Raw genomic sequence first — 25,325 nt, forward strand, 5'->3', positions numbered from 1 at the left:
TCTAAAATCAAGAATAAATTCCCTTTTTTTCGCAACAAATTTACTAATTATTCTTAAAGCGTTCTTTTCTTCTTCAAAATATCTTTAAAAAAAATTTTAAAAGAATAAAATCAAGAATTAATTCTATTTTTTTCTTGACAAATATATTAATAAAAAATTGTGGCGGCCATATTGACTAAACGGCTTGACAACATATCAAAATTTCAGACCTCTAGCTATAATGGGGCTAAGATATAGCGAAAACAAAATTTGGGGTTATTCAAAATGGCGGACGGAGGTGTGGGGGGGTTGATTTGACTTCATAATCGGATGTCTTTCAGCCGATATTTTAACTTTTCCGTTGACCGCAAGTCACTATCTATCAACGTTCTCTCGCAATTTAGCGTTGTACTACAGACGCCCGGAAAAATATGTTTGGCGCATACGTTTTTTGGAATGTGCGGACACTAATTCGTGCTCGTTCCAAGTTCGTGCTTAAGCACGATCTGACGACTTTCGATTTTGCTCGGTACACAAAAGCTGTGCCTAAAAGAAACACAGCTTAATCATTCCTAATTCAAGAATTTATGATTTTATTCTAATATAGATTTTTTTTAGATATGTTGAAGAAAAAAAGAACGCTTTAAGAATAATTAGTATATTTGTCGCGAAAAAAAAAGAATTAATTCTTGATTTTAGAATATTTTTATTCTTTTCCAGGTTTTTTTAAAGATATTTTGATGAAAAAAAGAACGCTTTAAGAAACGCGAAAAAATGGAATTTATTCTTGATTTTAGAATGATTTTGTTCTAATAAAGATTTTTTTAAAAGATATTTTGAAGAAGAAAAGAACGCTTTAAGAATAATTAGTATATATTTGTGGAGAAAAAAAGGATTGATTCTTGATTTTGGAATGATTTTATTCGTCTAAAGAATTATTGGGTGAATGGAAAAGAAAGTGGTACTGTAAAGTGACCTCAAATCTAACTTAAAAAAAAAACAATTTTTTCATTAAGAACATCTGATTGTCGAGAATATGGAAGTTCTGACTCTTTGGGATGAAATCAAGAGATAAAAATTCTTGTAGTCAGAACCGCCAGAACATATAAGAATCACTTCATTATTAGAAAACAAAAGTGACCAAAAAATTTACCAGAATTCTTTGAATTTTCCCCCCTAATTCTCCCGTAATGTCTAAAAATGGAAATTCTGGCACTTGAGATGGGATATTATTACTTATTAATTAATTTACGTTCAATTTATTTATAATTTTATTTCATAAAAATAAAATATTTAATTTGATGGAATTTTCCAACGACTTTCCGCGGAAATGTCATATTGTGTTTTTTTGGTGGGTATATGTTTCAATAGTTTCAGCGTTTCAAAGAAGATAGTTTAGTTCAAAATATTTCCGCCTCCATGAGCCAGGGGCGCCGGTGTAAAAGCATAAAATTGTACTGCACAAGGCTTTACACCAGGGCCCTGGTACACACACAGTGTATGAAAGAAACACAGGTAAAATAAAGTTTTCCCCTAGCGCCGTCCCTGTTAAAACCATTGAATGGACCATCCACCAGCTTAGAAACCTTTCAAATGTGAATCACTGAAAAACAACAAGGAGGCCCAGCTTTGTTTTTTCGAAGAATTTCATCAAAATTTCCAGGAAAATTCCACCAAATTCAGGTACATTTTGCACAAAAACTTTCTTTACTTTATCCTTTTGTAATTTATTGTGAAAAACCCCGGAAAATTGTACAAGAAATTGGTTGTTTTGACCGAAATATTTGGGTGATGTTTTAGTTTGTTTGGGAATGGGTGGAAAATAAGGACTTCCGGACGTCAGGAAGATCCTTCTGGGGGAGAGTTAAGGGGAAGAATTGTCTTGTTGGGGAGGAGCTTAGCAGGCACAGTAGCCCCCTTCGAGGGGTAAACTGTGTCCCGTCATGAAGGAAGATTTGTCACTGAGGAGGTAAATAATTGTGTCCACAACCTCGGAAACTTCCCCAAATCTGTGAAGTGGAATGTTGTCCAGGAGGGGTTTTGCCTTTGATGGATCACTCCAATTTTCACGTCCCATACGCGTGAGAATCACGGTGGGATTGACGCTATTTACGCGAATATTCCGTGGACCAAGTTCCAGGGCGAGGCTTCGTGTGATTGAGTCCACAGCTGCCTTGCTGGCCGAGTAGACAGCGTGTCCCTGGAAGGAGCGAAGTGAGGCCAATGAGGAGACATTGACAATACTCCCACCAACACTGGGCATCCGCGGGGCCATCATTTGGGAAACATTGAAGACTGCCTTCGTGTTCACGGAGAAAGTTCTGCGGGGAGGGAACAAATGTTGAGAAAAATTGGACTTCCTGTGGGCCTCAAAGGGTTATTCTCCCTACTTGTCGAAATCCTCCTCTGTGAGCTCCTCAAAGGGCTTAATGATGGCAATTCCAGCATTATTGACAACCCCATCGACCTTCTTGATGTGCTGCAAACGCGTCCGTGTTGACGCCCAATCGCTCAAATCCACGGAGATTGTCTCAATTTCCGGATAAGCAGTGGTATCAACGCAGAGTACTGCAGTGGAGCCACAGAACGTGAAACAGCAATGACGTGACATCCAGCAGTTGCTAAGCGTTTGCACAGTTCATTGCCAATCCCTAGAAAAACAATTTGAATGCAAAAAACATCCTCTCAGAGGAACTTCAGAGGATCCCTCTGCAAACCTTGACCAGCTCCCGTCACGAGGATAATTCGATTCTTCAGTGATACCTCCATTTTCGGCGCACCAAACCGGCAACTTCCGCACAAGTACTGTGTTGTTGTGAAGTCTGTTTTAGCTCCAAATCCCCACCAGAGCTTCACAGCGGGAAACAATAAATTGGTCGGAGTGTTGGTGTGATTGTGAACAGCACCCAATCGCTGAATGTTGCGCACAAAGAAAAAGCTAAAAAGCCAAAATAAAAGTAAAATCAAACAGTTGAGATGACTTTCTGTGGCCACGAAGGAGATAAAGCGGCGTTATCAATGTAAATCGTCATAGATTCAATGTGACCTCGAAGTATGTACTTCACCGCATCGCATTTAGTGTGGATGGATGCCCGAAAAAAGAGAGCTAATTGGGCAGGGGGTGGATTAGGGGGATGTTTTGCTCTTTGAAGAAATTTTCTAACCCTTCCTGTCATTTGATAAATATATATTTTTTTTTAACACTCGGAGGACTTTACTGGTACTTGCTGCCAATTAGAACCTTAAAATCATCACAAAATAAAATCTATTGGACCTATCTCAATGAATTTAGCATGTATGTGTAGGAAATTTTAATTACTTTAAGATTGCAGAAAGAAAATCCCGAGAAAAGCTTTCTTTTTGGAAGATAATTGAGGTCAAAGTCAGAATCCAACGTGGAGGATCAAATTGGCACTCATTACCAGTCAAAATCCCATACATTTTAGCCATGGTTTTGAGGTTATGTTTCCTCATATTTCCCAAATAAAGTACTCTTGTTCACTTTTCCTCAGTCAAAAATAATTAATGTGGACTAATTTTATTGCCGGAAATGACTAAAAAGGTACTTGAAGAATCAAAGTTTGTGATGAATTAGGCGCAATAATAAATTAAGCAAAATTGCAGCTAAAAAAGTCGTTTGAATTGGCAATTTTGCATCGATTCGACGTAATTTTTTTTCAGTGACGATTTTCTCAATTAAATATTTAGTAATTAGGTGCAGGAATGCATGAAGAAGATCAAGAATTAGTGAAACTTTCGATCCTTGTTCAATAAACTGATTAATAATTAATTATTGAGCATATTTTATCAGCTGGTAGTTATTACCAATTTGATCCTCCGCGTTGTGCCAAATGTTGGGTCCTCCAAGTGTTAAGTTATTAAATGACGTTTTTTTTTAATAAAAATGTTTGGGCTATTTTCTTTTGATTTTCTTAATGAAACATCTGCTTCTTGTATATACCATACCTGCCTATAATTTATCTGACATTTCGAATTTATTTATGTCTTTCATCAGGTCTATTAATCCATTAGTTCTCGCACATAGATCTCCTTGTAATTTTGCAAATGTTTTTATTTTTGTATAATTTTTGTAGACTTGTCTCGTTTTTTGACGTTTTTTTTGACGAGATATTCAACTCCCGGAGAAAACCTATTTTGGCCTCTAACGGATCTCCTAGAAAGAATCATGGTCAATCCTTTGTATATATTCCGAGAGCTACGATTGTGCCTAATAAGATTTCTTTGTAGAAATATTTAAAAATTTTCAGAATTTTCCGCAATTTTACTCCCAGATAAAAAAGTTTAGCCAAAAATGTGTATAGGTTATGTAATTACAGAAAAATCGCATCCTTTTTGCAAAATATCCTATTTTCCATGATCGAATGTTGATCTAAAAAGTCACATCCGGCTAGAATTTGTAAAGAATCTTGTCTATAGGAAAATTCAATGAAAATCTTAAATCTTTTGCTTAGAAAAGTGAGTGCTGGTCCTTAATGGGTTAAGTAATTTTGAGGAATATTCTTAAAAGTGTTTGAAAACATTTAAAAATTAAAAAAAACAGCGCTGACACAGTATAAATTAATATTTTTCAATTTCCAAGATGGCCGCTAGTTATTTTCAATGAAATAGCAAGCCTGGGAAACGGATATTCTTTGTAATATAACCAAATTTCAAATCTCTACCTGTTCTAAGATCGAAAATACATCCTACGTGTTTCTCGATATTTTTCAAGATGGCCGCTGAATTTTTTCATCTTAATTTTGTATTTTGTATCTTGACCATTTTGACGTCTTCTTCTTCAACTGTCATGTAGGGTTAACCTTGTATTATTTTAATCTTTATGAGTTGATTTCTATGCATTTCATAAAGAAAGTTTAAAATCATCTAAGGAAAATCTGCCTTTTAGAACATTTTGATTAAATTTTTATAATAATTTATTTAAATAGTTAAAATTTTGTCTGTTTTAAACTTATCAAGCTATGTGTATTGACTGAGAATCATCTTATTTTTGTTAAGTTTAACAATTGTAAAACACTTGTTATTGGATCTTTCGTCTTTTCAAGAATCCAAAATGGCACCTTTCAAAACAATAAAGCAAAATGGCGGTCAGATTTTTTTCCGCGAAATTCCGTGTTTCAATGATTCCTATCTTTCTATCTATTACTGTTCTTTCAATAAATTGCTCTAAAATAACGTAATGCCTTTCAATGCCTTACAGAACGTCTTGAAATGAAATTTTTGAATTTTTGTTTTAGGTTAGAAAAAACATGGCGACAGTAGACGCAGATTTCGCTCTTGGACCCTCAGAGGACTTCCTGAATAAGGCCATCCGCATTGGATTGTACTTAAGTGCCACATTCCAGGTGATTTGTCTCACGACAATCATCTTCCTTCCCTCATCCTTCATGAAGTGCTTCAATGGATGGGACGTCAAAAATCGAAAGGTTAGTTTTTCTTTTTTTTTTTTTCAAAACAACTTTATTTCATTCTAAATGTTTTCTATTTGCAAATATTCCTATGCGTTTAGCTCGATGAGAGCGATGATACGAGTTCTGAGCACTCAACGCCACAAAATGATCCCAAACAGCGGCATCATCAGCGGCGAAAGCAGGAAAAGAAGAAACGCAAATAGTTTTCTTTCTTCTCTTTTCTTTTCTTTTTCTTCCTTTTCTGTGATTTTTCTTTTTTTACTTTTGCTTTTCTACACTAAAAGGCAAGTTTGTGATGTTTTTTTTGTAATGAATTTATTGATTAAAACACTGATTAAATGTCTGGATGAAAGTATTATAAAACAAAACGAACAATTCAACAAAATAAAGTTCAAGAATTTGTGGAAGATCTGAAAGAGACTAGATTTTTTAGGAGAAAGTTTTAAGCGAAGAAATGCATTAAAATTTGAATTTGAGGTATTTTAGAGGCGTTGCTGTCTCAGTTCATTCTTCAGACACTGCTTGAAGGCTTCCCATCCTTCGGATTGTTGCACTGTCTGCCGAAGAAATCAATGAAAAAGGTCAAGAAATTAATTTTTGAAGGCTTTTGGGGCCAATTTCTTCGGATCAGCTACCTTGCATCCTCGATGTAGGCGATCCTTCATGATGGCAATGAACTCCTTGTAGGAAAGCAAGCCATCGCCATCATCGTCAAAAATAGCAAAAACTGTCTTTACAATGTGCGGTGTGAGCGTGAATCCAGTACAAATTTTTACAGCTCTCGAAAATTCATCTAAAAACGAGAAAATTCTCCTTCAAATAACCTTTAAAATTCAAGGAATCAGTTAAAGTCCTTTTTATTACCCTTTGAAATTGCTCGATCGGCCAACGTGTACATTCGCATGGCAATACTAAAGTCCTCGAGATTATTGAGAAACTGACAAAAATCCCTGAACTCCTTGAACGTAATGCCCTTCTCTTCAACGCGATCGAGAACACGATCGAGGAATTTGTCATGATCATCAAAGTCCAAATAGGTGTAGCGAAGGAGGATCTTTGCAAAATCCATTTCAGAAATCACGGGCTTGCCCTTGGAGAACTCATTGAACTCCAATTCGAGCACTTCGGTCTGTAGATCATCCATGAATTTGTAGAAACCCTCATAGTGGAGATCTTTATTGCCTTTCGGACCGAAAAAGTGAACTTGAAGCGTTGTATCGATCTTATTGCGCCTAAGAAGGCCTTCATCTTGCGCTATTGCGGCTTCCTGAAACGTTTTTTTTTGTGATTTTATGACAAAATTTTATGATTTTTGACGGAAATTAGATGAAAAGTGAGGTTAGGGATGGTTAATTTGTCAGAATTGGCCGGATTCATTAATAAAGGATTGTTTTTTCATCTATTTTGGTTTTTGAGCATAAGATCTTCATCTTGTTCAATTATTTTAATTATTTGATGAAATTTTGGTAAAAATTGAGGTTATGGTGGTATCTCTAATTAGTCAAGAATGGCCGAATTAATAAAAAAGGATCAATTTATTTTGTCAGAATTTGTTATTCCTGATATTTTTGTCGGCTTGTAATGATTGTAAATCATTTAAAACATGCAATTAAAATTTAGTTTTTGAGGTTATTTTCTGTAGATTTTGAGGTTAAAAGATGATATTTTGTGATTAATTTTTTCTTGTCTTTATCGGACTTTAAAAACTTAAAATTCTTTAAAAATGTAGCCTCATTAAAATAAAATTGAACGAATGAAAAACATTAAAATAAATAAAGAAAAACCCTTTTTCCTTGTAAGGAAAAGAAAAACAATCACTTGGAAACTTCAAAGCCTCAAAAAACACAAAAAATTCACTCTTAAAACAACAAAAATGTAAATATCTTATACAAAATCGATGAGCAAGCCCCTTTGAAACGTTAGAAATGTAATTTTTGTATTTTTAGAAAACTTTGAAAAAGAAAATTTTATGGTTAAATATTGAAAAAATGCCTCACTGTTTGCTCCTTGTCAGCCCCAATGCCTCGCTTTTCTTTCCAAGCATAGCTAAAAATCCGTTCCATCTGCAAAATTGAAGGAATTCATTGCACAATAGAGAGAATAAAATGACGATTTTAAAGGTAAAAGAATGAGAAAGAAACCAAAGGTTAATAAATAAAACACCAGGAAAGAAAACTTGTTAAGAGAAATAATAATAAGAAAAGGAAAATCGAAAGGAAATTCATCGGGTAAAAACAAAACCTACATTTTTCTTTGTTTCAGCATCGAGTTCTCTATTTTTGAGAGAACCCCCAAAAAGTTCGCGTATCTAAATAATTAAAAATAAATTGAAAATAAAGAATAATTCAAAAACTAAAATTTCAAAGAATAAACAAATAAAATTACTTTGTGGAATTGTTGTGAATTGACTTACCACAAGAAATTCATGTTTATCAACACGTTGATTGCCATCTGTATCGAACATGTTGAAGGCAATTCGAAAAGCAGAATGAGGTTCTTTAAAACAAAAGAAAAAAGACATTTTTTTTAAGGAAAATGGAACTAAAATTGTAGAATTATAGGTTAGGATCAACTTACTCGTTAAAATGGAGAGAAGAAAAAGGTATTCCGTGTAAGAAATTATGCCTAAGAGAAGAAAAGAATATTCTGAATAATTCTTTGTAATTTCATGTTTGAATTTCTTTATTTTTTATTTTTTTTTATTGTAATTACAATATATCATTTGAAATTCCGTTTCTAACAGTTTGTTTAACGTTTATTTTAACATTTGAATTTATTTACTTTAACGCTCGACCTTTTTTCTATTATTTGACATTTTTTCTAGCCTTTGACATATTATTTTTAATGTTTAACGTTTTTTTTTAAACTTGACGTTTATTATTACATCTTACGTTTATTTCTTTCACGTGTTAATTCCTTTTAGCATTACAATTTACATATTGAAAATTCCAGGAATTTTTAAAAAATATGACATCATTTCTTTGGTTCTTTTTCTAACGTTTGACGTTTCATTTCAAAACTTTTACTCATTCTAACATTTGACATTGAGCGCTTGAAAACGGCATAAAAATTTTAATTTTCATAAAATTCGAATAAATTCGGTTAAAGGATGAATTTAAGAATCTTTTATGCGAAATTTCAAGAATTTTAGTTGAAAATTGACTTTTCTTCTAGACACTTTTGTGAAGAAACTTCGTGAAAGTTAAAAAAAAATCCTAATTTGATATTATACGATCAAACGATTACTTTAATTAATCGAATTAATCAAGCTCCAACATTTCTTGGTAGGAACTGTTGGTTCCACGTTAAAATTCCCCTAAATTCTGCCCTGATTTCCTCCACAAATTAACCGAATTATTTAGTTTCTTGGACAAGATTTTAAAGATCAATTTGTGATTTGGAAAAAATGGCTGAATCTTCGGTATTTTTTGAGATTTCAAATAGAATTATTGGGAAGGGGCATCCTTGTTTTATTATTGCTGAAATTGGGCAGAATCATCAGGGAGATCTCGAAACTGCAAAGAAGATGATCCTTCAGGCAAAGGTGAGACGTTTTTCTTCGGGCTTCTTCACCCAATTTTGGAGTCAAAAATAAAAAATTTCAGGAATGTGGCGTGGACTGTGTCAAGTTCCAACGATCTCATCTTCCGGCAAAATTCACCAAGGCTGCCCTGGGGAGGCCCTACAGCTCCCTAAATTCATTTGGAGCCACTTACGGGGAGCACAAAATGTTCTTGGAGTTCTCACAAAGTGACTTCCGGGAGTTGAAGAGATTCTCCGAGGAGGAAGTTGGGATAATTTTTGGGGTTTCAGCAATGGATGAAGTTGCCCTGGAGGAATTGCTGGACATGGGTGTGGCTTTTGTGAAGATTGGTTCAGGGGATGCGAACAATTTCCCACTAATCCGGAAAGCTCGTGATGCCAGAAGGCCACTAATCATCTCGACAGGGATGCAAAATGATGGAGTTATTGAGAGAATTTACTCCACAATGCAGGGAAGAGCTTTTGGGCTTCTGCATTGTGTCTCCTCCTACCCAACGGAAGTGCAGGACGTTAATCTTCAGCACATCAAGGGATTCCAGGAGAAATTCCCAAAGGCTGTAATTGGCTACTCTGGGCATGAACTGAATGGATTGGTATCTGTGGTAGCTGTCGCGATGGGAGCTTCAATTCTCGAGAGACACTTTACCCTGGATAAGAATCTCCAAGGATCTGACCACAAGTGTTCCCTGGAACCTCCGGAAATGACCAGACTTGTCAAGAATGTGAGAAAAGTGGAGGAATACCTCAACAAGCAAAATCAGGGAGCTACGCTAAATACTTTCGAGGAATTAGCAAGTCTTTTGGATCATCTGGAAGTACTTCCGGAAGAGGATCGAGAGCCGCTAAAATCAGCCCTAATCGGGGAAAATGAGAGGAAGCTCCTTAAATGTGAGGAAGAATGCTACAGGAAGTTGGGAAAATCCCTCGTTTATGCGCGGAATATAACTTCCGGTGAGGAACTAACAGAAAACGATCTGACCATAAAAGTTTCTCATCCAAAAGGAATTCCTCCGGAAGATTTTGAACAGATTTTAGGGAGGAAACTCACAAAACCCGTAGAAGCTGACACGCCCATTCAGGAAAGTGACTTCCTATAACCACCTCCCTTAAAAAATTACCTTTATCCATGAGATTCCGGAAGAGCTGAGAGGATCCCTTATTGAGGGATGGTGTAACATCCTTCACAAATCCCGTCTCAGTCAATCCCAGAGATTTCCTCTTCAACCTCGGACGGGGTTCCTGCTCAACGACGGAATCCAGGAAATCCTGAGGTGTCATATACAGCTGTCCATCAATTTCAACAGATGCAAAATTAATGAATCTCCTCTCGCGGGATGTGAGCTTCACGGAATTTTCTTGCTAAATTAATTTAAGAAAAAAATTATTTTGGGAATTTTATTTGTCCAGGCAGATGATTTTCCATCCAGAATTTACCTTCATCCTCCTTGTTTCGGCCCTGACCACATTACTCTTCCACAGGGTAACACTCGCAGCAACCACTGTGCTACCTGCGAAGAATTTTCTCCACATTTTTGTGGAAGATTTTTGAGTTTTTTCACAATAAAAGAGCTACTTTATTGACAATTTTCACTGATTTTTCCTAATGTGAGGTTAGGGGGAATCATGGCAGGTCCAGGTGTGGATTTAGGGGGTCACTTTAGCAAACAGATTTTAGTGAGAACAGAGTTGAACTATATAGATATTCTTTGATAGGATAGAACGTAATAATTTTATTGAAAAAGTCAGAAACGTTAAATCACAGTGAACGTCAGACGGCTGATCACTGAATGCGAACTCCTCATTGCAGATCTTGAGCATATGATTCTGCCAGATGAATGTAAATATTTTATTATTTTTTTCTTCATTGTTTCTTTAAAAAAAATCCAGTTCGCAAGGAAATATGTAGTCAAAAACCTTAGGAAGAAAATCCACGAGTTGAGCAACTTCACAAAGAATTGAATAAAAAAATGAATTTTTTTCTTATAAATGAATTAGAAAAATGAATTAAAAATATGAATTAAATAAAAACAATTTTAAAAAAAGCAAAATAAGAAAAAAAATGGGATGATTTTTAAGTAGACCTACTTATCAATCCCAAAAGTAAAAATTGTAGCCCATCATTCTGAAGTCGTAATGCAGCCTGAAAGACGATCCTAACCTGTGATTCGGTGAAGGACTTTTTGTTTTAGACATCGTGATGTTTCCATTGAAAAGATCGAATGTTTCAGTGTTGTTTCATGTGAATGCAAAAGACGCAAAACAGTTTCCAAAGTCCGGAAAGTTCTCAAAAAAAAAATGGCGAGCAGGACAAATAAAAAGCATTTTGTTTTATATTAATTAATTAAAAGGATATAATAGAGCATATATTTCTAACTACACATTTGTCTCTCTTCCTTATCCGCAATCCCTCTTCGTGTCCTCTCTCATTTCTCCACACTTCACCCATGATTATCGTCTATACAATTGTTTCATTTTTTTTTCTTATAGAGGTTTACCTGTCTCTCCACCGGAAGATAAACTCAATGAAAGAAAATTTTTAAATTATTTTTTTTTCTTGTTTTTCATACTATAATATTCAAAGCGAAAGAAGGAAAAACTTTTTTTTTCTTATACTGCTCAATTTCTCTCTTTCTCTCTCATACAATCTTGATTTATCACATTGTATACAAGCTTTTTATGCTCTCTGCTTTTTTCTCACATCATCCTTGCGGTCAAATAAGTTCTTTTTTTTTCTTAATTAAATCTTTTTTTTTCATTAAATAAGGATTGATTAAATAAAGTCCAATTGCATCGTTTTTTTTGTTTATTTTTTAAATAATTTCTTTGTTCACGTGCCAACTTTTACTTTTTGGCTGTGGGTATTCCTCTTTTCCCTCTCGCTCTCTCTCACTGCAACATCTTCCTCATGCGTGGCCTTTTGTTGTTTTGTTTTATAAGTGAAAAAAATTATCACAGAGATGGATTATTTTTTCCGCTTAAACCTTTCACGTCAACTTTGTTTTTTCCTCGGAAAATTTAGTTAAGGAGAAAAAATTCATTAAGTGCGAAGATTTCTTCAAGTCGATTAATTTTTTGTTTCATGGTGAAAGGGAGTGATGATTATTACTTTTTTTTTGGCGCATCCATTGCTACATTTTTTGCATTTTTAATCCTAATTTTTCTTCTTGTTTAAACCTCCTGATTTTGTTATTAAAGAAAGTTTTTCACTTTTTGGGCGTAAACACCAATTGGGGATTTTTTGCTGTGTTTCTTTCAGACACAGCTTTTGTGTACCGAGCAAAATCGAAAGTCGTCAGATCAGACTCAAACTTGGGATGAGCACGAATTAGGGTCCCCACATTCCAAAAAACGTATGCGCCAAAAAAGTCTTCCGGTCAACGGCAAAGTTTAAAAGTCGACTGGAAGACGTCAGATTATGACGTCAAATTTTACCCCCCCCCGCAACCGCCATTTTGAATAACCTCAAAATTTGGTTTTCGTTATATCTCAGCCGCTATTGTAACTAGAGGTCTGAAATTTTTATATGTTGTAGGGGCCATCAATACCTTTCCAACGATATCTCATTTTCGAAAATCGGTCAAGCCGTTTAGTCAATATGGCCGTCACAATTTTTCATCGAAAATCGACCATAACTCGAAAACGGCTTGACCGTTTTTGATCAATCCGGGGTCAAATCAAAGCTCTCAACAAGTCCTACAACTCTCTGGAACATCCGAAGTTTTTAAAAGCGACCGCTATGGGGCCAAAAATCAAAAACAACATTTTCGATGAGTTTTCGATGAATATCTCGAAAATGCCATTATCGATTTGCTTCATTTTTTGATATATTATAGCCTACTATAACATCTATTTATAAAAAAAAATTTTAAAAATTTATGTTGCCATTTTGAAAATATTGAGCTCCAACTTTGACATGTCATATCTCGGGTTCTACAAGTCCGATTTTGATCAACTCAAGCGCAAATGAAAGGTTTTGTGAAACCCTACAAATGTCTAGAACATTGCAACTTCGAGAAATGACCAGCAAAGACGCTAAAGTCAAAATCAAAATTTTCGAAAATTTCGAACTCGAATATTTCGAAAATGCCACTATCGATTTGCTTCATATTTTATTATGTTATAGTTGAGGTTAAGACCTTTCTAACGATAGCCCAAGCTCGAAAATCTATGGAGCCGTTCCCGAGATATGGCGTTTTAAAGATTTCTTGGGGGAAGACTTTTCAACTTTTTCGGACTTTGCGCGTTTTTAATCTAATTCGCGTTCTAGTTTGCTGTCACAAAATTGGTACACTGAAAGAAACACAGCTCTCGTAAGCTTGGTCAGCTTACCAGTACATTTTCTTCTTGTTTAAACCTCCTGATTTTGTTATTAAAGAAAGTTTTTCACTTTTTGGGCGTAAACACCAATTGGGGATTTTTTTTTTATTTTCACCAAAAATCCCACCGAAGAGCAAAACAATTTTATTCTGGGGGTGGGGACGCACCTTCAATGGTTCCATTGAATTACTCCATTGAATTTACGTGTTAAAAAATCATCTCTATATTGGTATAATAAATCCTTTTTTTTTCTCCACTCAATCTCACACTAAAAAACTACAATATTTTACAAATCAATGATTATTTTTCTCTTTTTTTCTTTAAGAAGTATAGAAGGTTCGTTAGGGTGGTTGATTTTCATTTTTTTCTTCTCAATTTTTTAATAAATATTATTTTAAAAAAAAAAGAAACAAAAATCTGAAAATTTTAAATTTACAGAATAAAAATGAAAAATTTGGGATAAAATTGTAAAGAAAAGAAAAACGGATGGATTTAATGTGTTTCAGCGGGGCTACAAATATCTCATCATCATCATTTTATACATTGTTTAAATCGACAAAAAATGTCCTAGTAAGAATTCTAATTTCAAATTTATCCTTCATTTTTTTTTACATACACACCGTCGTAGATTTTTTTTCTTTCACCTCGTAGACCTCAATTTTAATTTAAATTCTTCCCTTTCTATTTCTTTTTTTTCCTTTTTTCCTGCTTCTGCTTCTTCTACGATGTAATCAAAAAAATTGTTTTCTCTCTCTCTCTGTTCATTACTATACTTCAATTTAGTCGTAAAATGTTAGGTAAAATTATTTGATAGAGTTGATAGTTTTGCATAAATTTTGTGGTGTTCGTCGTAGCAATTTGAATGCCTACAATTCGTCCCCACTAGACACCACTACCTAGTAGAATCCGGGGTAACTTCCTTCGACGACACCGACGTACTACTCGTCTTCATTTCACGCGACTTACCCGCCGCCGTGGCCCTACCCCGGCCGGCTGCACTCAAACTTGCTGGCACACTTTTTGCTGTTTTTGGTTTCGTCGACAGTACACCACCACCACGTGTCGGTGGCATTGACTGCTCTGTTGTTGTTGTTGTCACACTATCCTCCCCACGTACATCAGACTTCTTCTCCTCCTGCGGTGACTCCTCTCGCGTCTCCTCAGCCACCACCACGGCGGGAGTCTGTTCCTCTGGCACTGTGAATGCCTCGAGATTTGCCAGGGTGGACAACATTAGTGCCTGGACAAACTGAGATCTGCAAATTTAAATGGATAAGAATTTATTTTAATTATCAACTTTAACCCTTTCAGGTCCGAGACACAATCTAGGCGAGCTGATTAAACTAAAAATAAATTTTAACTGACTAAAGTCCTTGGGAATGTCTTTTTGTGATCATAAAATGATCAGGGATTGTAAAGTTACAGTTTTGTACTAATATGGACTCAATATTCATAAAATAACCATACAAAATGAAACATTTTCAAAATACTGATTGAAAAACGGGAAAGACCTTCATTATATTTTCTCAATTTATTTTCATGAGCGACGTTCATGAGTTTGCATTTTGCATGTCATTGATCATGGATCGACTTTACGTTCTGTGTATTGATAAACTTTGTATTGACGTTATTTTCCCGCCATTTCATTGCCCGAAGAAGAGGGAAACCCACGCCCTCGAAACGTCGCTCATGAAAATAAATTGAGAAAATATAATGAAGGTCTTTCCCGTGTTTCAATCAGCATAATCATTACTTGACCGATCTCCCAACATTTTCAAAATCGAACCTTTGGGTCAGCGTATGAACCAATGGACGTTAAAGGGTTAATCTTTTAACTCTTTTTATTGCTTAAAAATCACTTCAAATTGAAAAAAAAACTGAATTTCCAGTTTTAAAGAATTTTTCGGGATATAAAAAGACTTGATAGGAAAAAAATTGTGGAAAATCCATGGAATATCCATTGAAATTTTCTAGGAAACTCTATGGAAAATCTCTCTTTATTTCAATGCAGTAATTGTGAATTGCGGATAATTTAGCTGTGTGTTGTCCGATCGGGCTCAAACTTGGGATGAGCACGAATTAGGGACCCTACATTCTAAAAATTTTTAAAGCCTCAAGGAAAAAAAAAAAACGTTTCAAAGATAAAACAAAAAAAATTGGAATATTTATTGATCATTCATTGGAAATTCCATGGAAAATATCTGAAAGTTCATTAAGAAAAAAACTGCTGACCATGGAAAGTTTTTGATGCTTCTATTTGATAAAATAAAGGTTAACCCTTTCGCGTCCAACGTGAAATATAAAAATATTGAAACATCCGCTCTTTTATCGGGATATTAATCCAATAAACGAATTTTTCAGGCATTTTTCAGGCAGAATGTTTTCTTTGACTGGGTTAATGTATGACAAAAAAACGCGAAAGGGTTAACACTTGGAGGACACGATTTTCTAACCTCAAACTTTGAAAACGTTTTTCCAGATTTTCTTTTGACGCATTTGAAGGCGCCCTACACTTAGATATAGAATTTATCGAGAAAAGTTGGTAAGATTTTAATTTGTGACGGTTAAAAAAAATCGAATTGGCAGCGATTACCAGTTTGGTCCTCCAGTGTTAACTAAATGAAAAACATTTTTTTTATAAAAAGTAAAATTGAGCTCTTTTACTCAATTTACTCCAGTTCCCACTATTTACTGACTAAACAAAATAACAATAATTTCCCGTGTTTTTCGTCGATTAAATAGGGGTTCTCACACAGAAAAAATCACGTTTTTCAGAGCTTTCGGCTCCGTTCTTTAGTGCTCAAGCGTGAGGAAATTTTCCCTAAGTCTGGGTGCGTCACGTTTTTTTTCTTTGGAATGAAAATTGTTGACGTAGTGAGCTCGTTCTGCCAAATTGTGAGCCGAAAGCTTCGGAAAACATGAGTTTTTTTCTGGGTGAGAACCCTAATTTAACCGATGAAAAACCCGGAAAAATTATCATCATCTCTATACGTTGGAAAATCACTTGTTTTTGAACAAAATAATTCACGAAATAAATCCTTTTTCAGATTTTTCTGATTTTCTTCTTGACTTTACAAATAAAATAATTTTTTTTAATTTTATTTTTAGGTCAAATTGACCACGATGGTCCTTCAAGGGTTAATGCAATATGGTAAACCTTAATAAATCGCGTCCTTTAAGGCATATTTGTTTTTCAATGTAATCCATTTGAAGGCTCCTTTTCTATCAAAAATAAAAATGTTTTCACCACCCTTTTTGAATTTTTTTTCCTCAATACACCCCTGTCCAGAAAAAAAATTTCTCATCGTCTTATTGGATTTAAATAGAATTGAACAGAAAAAAAGATCAAATTCAAATAATTCTTAAACATTTCAAAGAAACAAACGAACTAACCTGTCTGCCCTCTCTCGTTCGAGATTAACTTGTTCAGCCTCCTCGAGTGTGGGCGTCATGAAGCGCGCCAGCAGGAATTGCGACTGTCCAGCCGATTGGGCTGCACCAGCTCCACTTCCTGTGGATGATGTGAGAAGTTGCGATGCAGTCGCCAATGGGGCATCCCTCCCATTGAGTGTTGACACCGTAATTCCAGCCTGTGTTGGTGGCTGCTGTGACGACGACGCCGAAACGCCAACCCCCGACGAAGTCAGTCCATTGGAGCTTGTGGTACTCGATGAGGAGATCACTGGATGTGCCTGACGCCGCGGTAGTCGCTCCAAGTGGGCACGTGCTGCCTACAAAAAGAGCCCCAAGGAAAAAAAATCAAGTTGAGAAGTAAATTAATAAGAAATTTCGAAGATGACAGGAGTGTAGTCAGGGAGGATTTTTTGGGGGTCTGCAAATCCTCCTAAAAGGATTCAGGCTTTTCTTGAAATTATTTTTATGTTAAAATAATTACAAAAAAATCAGAAAAAATTGAAATTAAACGTTAAATGAAAAAAAAAATAAAAAAAATAATGTCAAAAGTTTGAAGAGAAATGTCAAATTTTTAAAACAAATTGTCAAAAATAACGTTAAACGTTATGAGAGAACGTTCAGACATTAAAACAAACGACCAATATTACAAGAGAAACGTTAAGCGTTAAAAAAGAATCGTCAAATGTTGAAAGTTAATGTCAAGTAAGAGAAATGTCAAAATTCATGACAAGTATTGGAATGGAAAAAAACAACGTTTAACGTTTAAAACAAATCATCAATCGAAAAAATTAGCGTCAAACGTTAGAAGAGAAATGTAAAAAAAATGTCAAAATGAATGATAAATCTCAAAAAGAAATGTTTATAATTTAAAATAAATCGTCAAATGATAATAATTAACGTCAGATGTCAAAACGATGTACAAGTGGTTGAAAAACAACGTTAAAAAAATCGTCAACTATCTAAAAATAACGTGAAACGTTAAAGGAGAAATGTCAAAATGAATGACAAGTCTCAAAAAAAGTTGAGCATTTAAAACGAATTGTCAAACGATAAAAATTAACGTCAAAGAAATTTCCGATGTCAAAATTATAGACAAGTGATAGAAAAAGAACGTTAAGCATTAAAAAGAACGGTCGAATGTTGAAAATTAATGTCAAACGTTAAAAGAAAAATGTCAAATATCAAAACGAATGACAGATCTCAGAAAAAACGTCAAAAGTTTAAAAAGAATTGTCAAACAATAAAAAATAACGTCAAAAGTTTAAGAAATGTCAAACTATGAAAATTAACGTCAATCTTAAAAATAAAAGATTCATTAACGTTAAAAACAAAACTTCAAACGTTAAAAGAGTAATGTCAAATCATTTTTAAATCTATTTTCAATGCCTTTCCAAATTAAATTTGAAAAAAACCCTCAAATACACCCCTGAAAAATCATTAAAAAAAGAATATTTTTTTGTAGGTAAACTTACGGAAACTTGTTGCCTTTCAAGTTGAATTTGCATTTGAAGCTGATGGAGCTGGGACGTTTGTGGTGCCCTCCGAACACCAGAGAGCTGTGACAGGAGTTCAGCAATTGGATCAACATTGTCACGCCCAGATGGGGACATGGCAGACAGGCCGCCGGATGAATTGAAGTGCATATTTGAGCGTCTTGGACGGGGTCCATTGAGGGCCCTTCCGCTGTGTGGGATACGCCGTACGCCACCATGACGGATAGCTGATGGTTCATCGTGCACGAAAAGCGGTTAAGGAAGAAACAAATGCACAGAAAAAGTCCCCCCAAAGTCTACCAAAAAGGGGGCGCTCTCTTTGTTCTTTTTTTTGTGTGTAGTGGGTACTAAAATTAGCTCAATTTAAGCCTCACGTGAGCAATAAACTTTGAAGGTTGATTGTCTCTTTGCCAAATTTGAGGACGTAATCTCTACAATGTATACGGAGAGACAGACAGAGAGAGAGAGCAGCCCAAGGGGTGTTTATCTGGCGAATATTTTGTTTTTTTTAAGCGAATCATTCGAATATTTCCGAAGATCTGAATATTTGACTTCACATGAACATCATTTGCTAAAAACCGATTAATTCAAAACAGAAAAAAATCAAAAAACGTATTTAGGAAATTTTGGTTTGAATTTAGTCTTTTTTGGGTTGAATTTACTACTTTTTGGTTAGAATTTAGTCCTTTTTTTAAGCTTTAATGAGTTTTTTTTTAAATAAGTTTTGTTCCTCGATCATATGAAATATTGAGATTGAAAACTAAATATAATATCGGCTTGAATTTAGCCTTTTTTGGGTTAAATGTACTACTTTCTGCCTTGCATTTTCAACTCTTTAGCTTGAAATAACTACTTTTTAAACTTCAATTTTAGTCCTTTTTTGACATTAATTATGTAATATTTTTTAAAGCTTTTTGAGATTTGAGATTGCCTTTTTAGGGATGAAAACCAAATGCTTTTAGGCTTGATTTTACTACTTTTTGTTCTTTCTAGGCAATAAATTTGTATATTCTTAGCTGTGATTCTTACGAATTTAAGCTTTTATTCCTCAATCTTTGCCTTTTTATGCTTAAAAAATATTTTTATGCTTCATTTTTAAACTCTTTTAGGCTTGAATTTAGCATGATTAGGGGTGAAATTACTATTCGGTTTGAATTTAGTTCTTATAAGGTTTGAAATAAGTATTCTTTTAGGCTTCTATTTCTCAATCTGAGCCATTTAGAGTCTAAAAATCAATATTTTGATGATTTCTCTGGCAAATCATCCGAATATTAGCCAATATTCCGAATATTTATGAAGATCCGAATAATTTTATTCAGATAAACACCCCTTGGAGCAGCCCCCGTGTGTGGAAGGAAAGTTCCTGAAATAAAAGAATTCTTTTTTGTCATTTGCTAAAAGGATATGAGGAAAGCGATGAGATCTCGTGGGCCGGTACGATGTTCCAGTGTTAGATGGCCAGCAAAGTCATCAGTGACAAGATTTGGATCCCCACCGGGTATGGCAGCACACACGGGGCACACCACCTCCAATCCCGTGTCCGTATGCTCAGCCCCAACGTGCTCAACGAGTGCCACATCACTCAGCCCCATTCGCTTGCAGTACGGGCACGTGAAGCTCTGCGGTTGTTCCGGGCTCAGCACCTCCCCACCGTAGTACAGCTCAAAGTCGGACCGTGTGAGGATGCACTGCATCGGATGGTCAGCAGAGTGCCTGGTACTCGTGGCATTCTCCTCATAGCAATTCGCACAGAGATCGTAGTCGAAGCAGATGAGACATTTATAGCGGCGACCCCGGAAGTTGCTTTTCAGGCATGAGTCGCAACTAACACCTGCACACACAAAGAATATCCCTCCATTACTCATCCAGGCAAACACATTTTCGCTCTTTTTTTGAAATTCATTACGTGGAATATCAGTCGAAAAATCAATTCCCATGATTCCCTTTTATTTTTTTATTCAATTCACAAAAATCAGAGAGAAAGAAATTCTTCACAAGAAAAACTAACCAAGAAAAGTTCAAAAAAACAGTTAACTGTCAATTTTGTGTCCCAACTGTCCCAAAAAAACCTATCAATTGCAGAAAAAGGGTGGCAGCCATATTGGATTTCAAAACCACTTCCTTCAACACGTCCAGACAAGACGAGAAAAAGTATCCCAAGTATCCAATTTTTCACATTTCCCAGGGAAATTCCTTACAAAACCAGCAATATCCGTGCTTACAGGACACTCCTCGTAACCCAGAAAGGAAGAACAAGGCAAAAAGTCGCGAAAATTAACGTTTTTGGTGTGCAAACAAGTGAATTTTGTGTTTCAGGAAAATTCTCTTTTCCTCACGAATATCCCCTCAAGCCGGACAGAGATTCATCGCAGTTGAAGAATTAGGAAGCAAGGATGTCGTCATATTTCGTAAGTTTGCTACCCTTTAACATAATTCGTGATTAATTTAACAAAAAGTGGAAGAACGGGATGAAGATCGCGATCGTTTTTATCAATGAATGTTAACCTGCTCGAAAGTGAATCTCAAATAAAATGCAACAGTGAAAATTTTTTCAAAAATGTTAGAGCAAAAGCAATATTTTTTTAATGAAATTTTGATTTTTTTTTTTTAAATATCGGCGTGATTTTTTTAAATTTAAAATTGACTATTTGAATTGAATTTAAATAAAAAAAATATTTTAGTTAAAAAAAATTAAAATAAAAATTTGGGAGAGGTTCGTTTCATTCTACGCAATAATCGAAAGTTATGGTGAAATTAACTATAAATAACTTTACCTTAGCCTGTTTTTTAAGCTGTGCCTGGTTTCTTAAATCGTCTTAGTCTTTAGTTTTTTTTGACTAATCTTAGGATTTTTTTTTGAATTCAAGTCTAATCTAGACAGAATCTAGTAATAAAATCAAGCCGAAACTTAAAAAGATTAAACCAAATTAAAAAAAATAGTTTTTTTTTATGAAAACTTAAACCTATTTTAAAAAAAATAATATCAAAATTAAAAATCTTAAGTCTAATGAGCCTCCAATAAGAAAAAATTAACTGAAAAACATTTGAGCTTGATTCTGAGGAACTTTTGTTAGTAAGGACAGTCACACTCAACACAAATTTAGGATTTTCTCAGGATCTACTAGATAGATTTTAATGGGGTTAAAAGCAAATAAAAGAGGATCTTTTTGTGGAAAATGTACCGGAATAGAATATTTAATTTCCTTTCTGGGACTGAAAAACTCGGACAAAGGTAAAATTTTTGACAAAAGATAGTTTCGGAAGAAATGTTGCAAAATGCAAATGGAAAAGGTTTTTTACAGTTCATTTTAGAAACTTTAGTGTTTCTAACGGGTATTTTTTTCAAAACTGAAATATCGATACCAGATTTGCGTTAACTGAGGTTCCTGGGGTAGTTGCCAACACATACTCAAGACAGGGACTAGCTCAAAATATTTAATTTCTTCAATTTCAGACCTATTTGCATAACGGTCTGTACAAAGTTCGAAAGGAGTATATGCACACCATAATGAGTGCCATGTGGATCGTTTTGAATGATCTAGTGGATCTATTTGAGAGGGTAAGGGGAAGAGAGGTGACCGGAAGGATGAATGAGGAGCTAAAGAGGCAAACACGTCAAATCCTCGCAAGATTCGCTATGAGTCGAATTGAGATTCAACAATTGAAGGTGAAGCTTGAGGAGGCGGAAACAAAGTACAGGGATGTCCTTCAGTGTGCTGCACACCTGAATATCAATCAGGAGCCGTTTTTTGCAAGTTTGGCCACAAAATCCGTCAAAGATAAGTTCAGTGTGATTCACTTTGCCAGTGACATGAGTCAAATTGCAAATGCAATTGAGCAGAGTATCTATGAGATTATTGAGGATAAAAATCTGCAGGGGAGACAGATTGCTGGTCTTGTGTGGATGAAGGCGCAAAACTACAAGGAGGATGTGAGGCTGACCTTCAATGAGTACCACAATCAGATTATGCTGACACATGGAGAACCAACGCGTCAGCACGAACCTCGTACTGTCTACAGACTATAAAAAAGATAATAGTCTGAATTACTTGAAAGAAAACCCCAAAGTTGCTCAAAAGAAGGATTGTTGAAGTCAAGAAATGAGCTTAACCTTTGGCTAGAATTAACCTGAAGTACCACCAAGCCAATGAATTTGTTTTCTTTCAAATCTTAAAACTTTTTATTTTCATTTTAATGTTTAACTTTCAATCATTTCAATGTATAATTCTAAATAATCACAGAAAAACCAAAGAATTCGTGTATTCAGTGAATTTAGTTTTATTTAAAAGAATAAAAACCTTTTTTGTCATGTTTTTAATACTGAAATAAATGACAATAAAAAATTACTTCTTCTTTTTATTAAACCAAAGTGTTTCTCTTGCAAATGGCGGTTGAATTGATAGAAAACCTGTGAACGTTCCACGCAAAAACCTTTCAATGTAACACAGCGGCCATTTTGAAAACAGAAATCAAGGAAAACTTCCATTGATTCCCCTAAATTGGTTGTGGGAAATGATTATTGTAATCTAAAGAAAAAGAATTGAAAAACATGAGAAGAAAATTGCTTAGAAGAAAGTCTTAAGGATTAATTGTGACGTCTTCCTTCAATTATGGGTTTGCGTTGTATCTTTTTCTCACAAATAAAAATAGTTTTATTCAATATGACAAAAAATAGTCAAGCTGTCCTCGTTAGAAATCAAAAATTTGCTTAAATTTCCTTTAGGCCAGTTAGCTTAATGATTTTGTTTTCTTCTTCATATTTTAATTTTTCGAGCTGAACGTCATTCCGACATAAACACAGCCCGCAAAAATGTGAACAAAAAAAAACCTAACGATGAAACTTTGGTAAGAATGTTTCACACACCAAAAAGGGACCAAAAATGCACTAATGACGTCATTGTTCGCATTTTAAAAAAATTTTCATTGCCCTTTTGCAGCACATTCCAGTATTTCTATGTTCGTTTGGCGATTTTGCTTCTTTGTTGATGTATTTCTTTTCTTTACAGCATTTTTGTGTAGTTGACCTACCTTTCTAACAATAAGTCTTATTCAGTGACCTAAAATCCTTGAAATTTCAGAAAAAAAACTCTGAATTTCAAGAATTTCTTTATTTCCAAGAAACCATTAAAATCTTTTTTTGTACTGAAATTTCAAGATTTTGTGGCGCTCTACATTAAGTGGCTCCACAAAGGGGCTCTGATCAACTCCCTCAGTAACCTCCACCCTCGTCTTAGCTTAAACTGCAGAGTACTTTTAGCAATCAGCTACTCTAGACCAAGACTGAACTGCGACTAACTCTACTCTCATAATCACTCTCTACAATTCTCTCATATAATTATTCTCACAGTGCTCTCCTATACTCTCTTAAGGATTCTTGTATTCTCTCGCCTATTTGAGGGTTTGTTGCCGTTTGGCAGCCGTTACAGTTTATGCAATCTAAGGCGACTCACTCTATGAGCAGGTTAATATTTGCTTGATAGTGAGTCGAGCGCGTCGAGGGCTACAATTTCAAGCGAATTTCAAGGGTTTCTTGGTCGCCGAATAAGGCCCAAAATCCCATATTCGAAAATCGGTCAAGCCGTTTAGCCAATACAATTTTTTTTCGAAATTCAGCCATATTGAAATCGGTTTGACAGATTTTGATCAATTTGCACATGAAATAAATTAAATTACAACGCGTAATCTGTTCGAAACATTATGAAATACCAACTCTTCTAACATTTTGCGCATTATCATTGTTTTTTTTTTATTCTTCTTTAAATAAAAAAAAAACTTCGAATCACAGCTAAAATAAAGAAAACAACCGTCGCAGTAAGCATAGAAAAAAAAACAAAACAAAACTTCTTATTCGAAAATTTATAAAGAATTTTTCATTCTGACAGAGTTTGATGACTTTTCCGCGTGGAAAACTCCAATTTTTCTTGAAGGTATTTGTGGGAAAAACAAATCAATGGGAAGAGCAAACTTAATCCAATAAGTTATCCGTCTCGTTTTCTCTCTTCTTATTCACGACCTCAATTTTGCGGCGTCATGAAAAGTCTTTGGCATTTCCCTCCCCACACACGTTCCTTAGGAAAATTCATCCGCACCATCCTCCTTCAAGCGTGTGAGAGGAGGCTGATGACATTATAAGAGAAATCTCTTCATTAATATTCATTGACAATTGCCCACAGAGAGATGTTTTTCTCTCTAAATTGAAGTTCTTGTAAAAAAAAAACCACGGGGGTGGTCAAATTGGGTCAATTTTGCGGGGGTTGATTTGTTTTCTCTCTTTCGAGGGGCTGCCAAGGAGCGTCCGGATGCACGGGAAATGCCGTGGAAAATCCTTGTGAGTCTGTTTTTTGATCATTCATTCACAGAGCATTTGTCTCAGTGCGTACGCAACCCATGAAGGCGAAGATTTTCTTAGTGCGTAAAAATAGAACCTGCAAAAACGCTTTTCTCTGTGATGTGAAAATTTTCCCTGACTTTGGGGGAAACGTCACATTTTCCTGTCAAATGACAAAGAAGGCGAGAAAAAATGTCCAATCGTCCTCGATTTTCATGCTGAAACACACAAGCTTTTTTCGCAATGAATTTTCACCATAAACACCCATCCGGAACATTGGGAAATGCCTCCAAATGCCCCCCGGGGGAACCAAAGAAGCCCCCACGGGGGTTCCTGAATGCCATTCCGGTGGGGAAATTGGTGGAAAAGTGGTTGAGAAAAATTTAAAGAAGGTGCGGGAAATGAGATTTGAAATTCCGAAAAGCATTCCATCTCCCTTGCACACACATAATTCGAACATCCCAAATCGTACCTTCATGGCGACTCATTATTTTCACTGAACTTTTCTACAAATGTCTACACCGCAAAATGAAGGAACTCCGGTTGCTTCATCAACGGCTGGTACTCCTTTGTACTTTTCCGTACAATTTTACACGATTTTCCCACTTGCACTGCCACCTAAATCAATTTTATTTTTCACACTCTTGTCGCAAAAATTTCACACACCAACACAACAAATTTCGAAGCTGTGTGACAATTTTTTCGATAATCGAATTTTCCTCTTATTCGAACTTCCCGCCCACTCCCCTGGTAAACATCCCACCTTGACCACATCCGAATACCTCCGAAACAATGTTCGAAATGTAACTTCGAACATTAACA

The 25,325-nt window shown here is 35.2% G+C and overlaps 8 protein-coding genes across 11 annotated transcripts in view; 4 read left to right on the plus strand and 4 right to left on the minus strand.

Annotated features, from left to right (window-relative positions):
• The window catches only part of LOC129795035 (probable asparagine--tRNA ligase, mitochondrial), a 1,173,171-nt gene that overhangs the window by 209,450 nt on the left and 938,396 nt on the right, over window positions 1-25,325 (plus strand). The window lies entirely within an intron of this gene.
• LOC129795111 (protein anon-73B1-like) lies at window positions 1,549-5,824 on the plus strand. Of its 2 annotated transcripts, none has more exons than XM_055836152.1 (3): window positions 1,549-1,662; window positions 5,235-5,423; window positions 5,507-5,824. In XM_055836152.1, exons 2-3 carry the CDS (start codon window positions 5,247-5,249, stop codon window positions 5,609-5,611), a joined length of 282 nt encoding a protein of 93 aa, XP_055692127.1. In that variant the 5' UTR covers window positions 1,549-1,662; window positions 5,235-5,246; the 3' UTR covers window positions 5,612-5,824. The 2 variants fall into 2 exon arrangements, with proteins under 2 accessions (XP_055692127.1, XP_055692128.1); XM_055836153.1 differs by lacking the exon at window positions 1,549-1,662 and adding an exon at window positions 2,926-3,031.
• Window positions 1,682-2,863, minus strand: LOC129795088 (L-xylulose reductase). Its single transcript, XM_055836124.1, is given in 4 exon segments — window positions 1,682-2,300; window positions 2,370-2,518; window positions 2,521-2,630; window positions 2,697-2,863. Coding segments are annotated over 4 exon segments (735 nt in total). The 5' UTR covers window positions 2,749-2,863; the 3' UTR covers window positions 1,682-1,876.
• The window catches only part of LOC129794972 (mucin-2-like), an 826,140-nt gene continuing 803,338 nt past the window's right edge, over window positions 2,524-25,325 (minus strand). Inside the window, exon 13 of the mRNA XM_055835924.1 lies at window positions 2,524-2,547. The gene's annotated coding sequence lies outside the window, so the exon portion shown is untranslated. The remainder of the gene's footprint in view (window positions 2,548-25,325) is intronic.
• On the minus strand, window positions 5,816-10,576 carry LOC129795043 (calcium uptake protein 3, mitochondrial). 2 transcript variants are annotated; one of them, XM_055836058.1, is made up of 9 exons: window positions 10,386-10,573; window positions 10,070-10,310; window positions 7,986-8,033; window positions 7,822-7,904; window positions 7,654-7,716; window positions 7,406-7,471; window positions 6,273-6,675; window positions 6,044-6,201; window positions 5,816-5,965 (listed from the first exon to the last, which is right to left on the minus strand). In XM_055836058.1, the coding sequence occupies exons 1-9, from the start codon at window positions 10,479-10,481 to the stop codon at window positions 5,891-5,893; spliced, it is 1,233 nt and encodes a 410-aa protein (XP_055692033.1). In that variant the 5' UTR covers window positions 10,482-10,573; the 3' UTR covers window positions 5,816-5,890. The 2 variants fall into 2 exon arrangements, with proteins under 2 accessions (XP_055692033.1, XP_055692034.1); XM_055836059.1 differs by lacking the exon at window positions 7,654-7,716 and having other exon boundaries at window positions 10,386-10,576.
• On the plus strand, window positions 8,815-10,335 carry LOC129794412 (sialic acid synthase). The gene is made up of 2 exons (XM_055835162.1): window positions 8,815-8,952; window positions 9,014-10,335. Exons 1-2 carry the CDS (start codon window positions 8,815-8,817, stop codon window positions 10,046-10,048), a joined length of 1,173 nt encoding a protein of 390 aa, XP_055691137.1. The 3' UTR covers window positions 10,049-10,335.
• Window positions 13,468-25,198, minus strand: LOC129795037 (E3 ubiquitin-protein ligase Kcmf1-like). 2 transcript variants are annotated; one of them, XM_055836052.1, is made up of 5 exons: window positions 24,976-25,198; window positions 19,582-20,006; window positions 18,155-18,415; window positions 16,662-16,999; window positions 13,468-14,524 (listed from the first exon to the last, which is right to left on the minus strand). In XM_055836052.1, exons 1-5 carry the CDS (start codon window positions 24,989-24,991, stop codon window positions 14,161-14,163), a joined length of 1,404 nt encoding a protein of 467 aa, XP_055692027.1. In that variant the 5' UTR covers window positions 24,992-25,198; the 3' UTR covers window positions 13,468-14,160. The 2 variants fall into 2 exon arrangements, with proteins under 2 accessions (XP_055692027.1, XP_055692025.1); XM_055836050.1 differs by lacking the exon at window positions 24,976-25,198 and adding an exon at window positions 20,082-20,192.
• On the plus strand, window positions 20,385-22,521 carry LOC129795096 (uncharacterized). Its single transcript, XM_055836132.1, has 2 exons — window positions 20,385-20,583; window positions 21,630-22,521. Exons 1-2 carry the CDS (start codon window positions 20,569-20,571, stop codon window positions 22,200-22,202), a joined length of 588 nt encoding a protein of 195 aa, XP_055692107.1. The 5' UTR covers window positions 20,385-20,568; the 3' UTR covers window positions 22,203-22,521.

Source organism: Lutzomyia longipalpis, chromosome 4 (genome assembly GCF_024334085.1).
Source record: "Lutzomyia longipalpis isolate SR_M1_2022 chromosome 4, ASM2433408v1".
In the NCBI taxonomy this organism is placed as follows: Eukaryota; Metazoa; Arthropoda; class Insecta; order Diptera; family Psychodidae; genus Lutzomyia; species Lutzomyia longipalpis.

What these genes read in the sequence shown, in the direction of transcription:
- LOC129795111 (XM_055836152.1), top strand. Translation starts at nt 5,247, where the DNA reads ATGGCGACAGTAGACGCAGATTTCGCTCTTGGACCCTCAGAGGACTTC. An exon ending in GGGACGTCAAAAATCGAAAG is followed by an intron (nt 5,424 to 5,506) that starts GTTAGTTTTTCT and finishes CTATGCGTTTAG; the next exon opens with CTCGATGAGAGCGATGATAC.
- LOC129794412 (XM_055835162.1), top strand. Translation starts at nt 8,815, where the DNA reads ATGGCTGAATCTTCGGTATTTTTTGAGATTTCAAATAGAATTATTGGG. An exon ending in AGATGATCCTTCAGGCAAAG is followed by an intron (nt 8,953 to 9,013) that starts GTGAGACGTTTT and finishes AAAAAATTTCAG; the next exon opens with GAATGTGGCGTGGACTGTGT.
- LOC129795043 (XM_055836058.1), bottom strand. Translation starts at nt 10,481, where the DNA reads ATGTGGAGAAAATTCTTCGCAGGTAGCACAGTGGTTGCTGCGAGTGTT. An exon ending in CCGGAATCTCATGGATAAAG is followed by an intron (nt 8,034 to 10,069) that starts GTAATTTTTTAA and finishes TTCTTCTCTTAG; the next exon opens with GCATAATTTCTTACACGGAA. An exon ending in GGGCTGACAAGGAGCAAACA is followed by an intron (nt 6,676 to 7,405) that starts GTGAGGCATTTT and finishes AAAACGTTTCAG; the next exon opens with GAAGCCGCAATAGCGCAAGA.
- LOC129795037 (XM_055836050.1), bottom strand. Translation starts at nt 20,112, where the DNA reads ATGGGAATTGATTTTTCGACTGATATTCCAC. An exon ending in GAGATCTCATCGCTTTCCTC is followed by an intron (nt 18,416 to 19,581) that starts ATATCCTTTTAG and finishes CTTTTCGTGCAC; the next exon opens with GATGAACCATCAGCTATCCG. An exon ending in TTGAAAGGCAACAAGTTTCC is followed by an intron (nt 17,000 to 18,154) that starts GTAAGTTTACCT and finishes CTCTTTTTGTAG; the next exon opens with GCAGCACGTGCCCACTTGGA.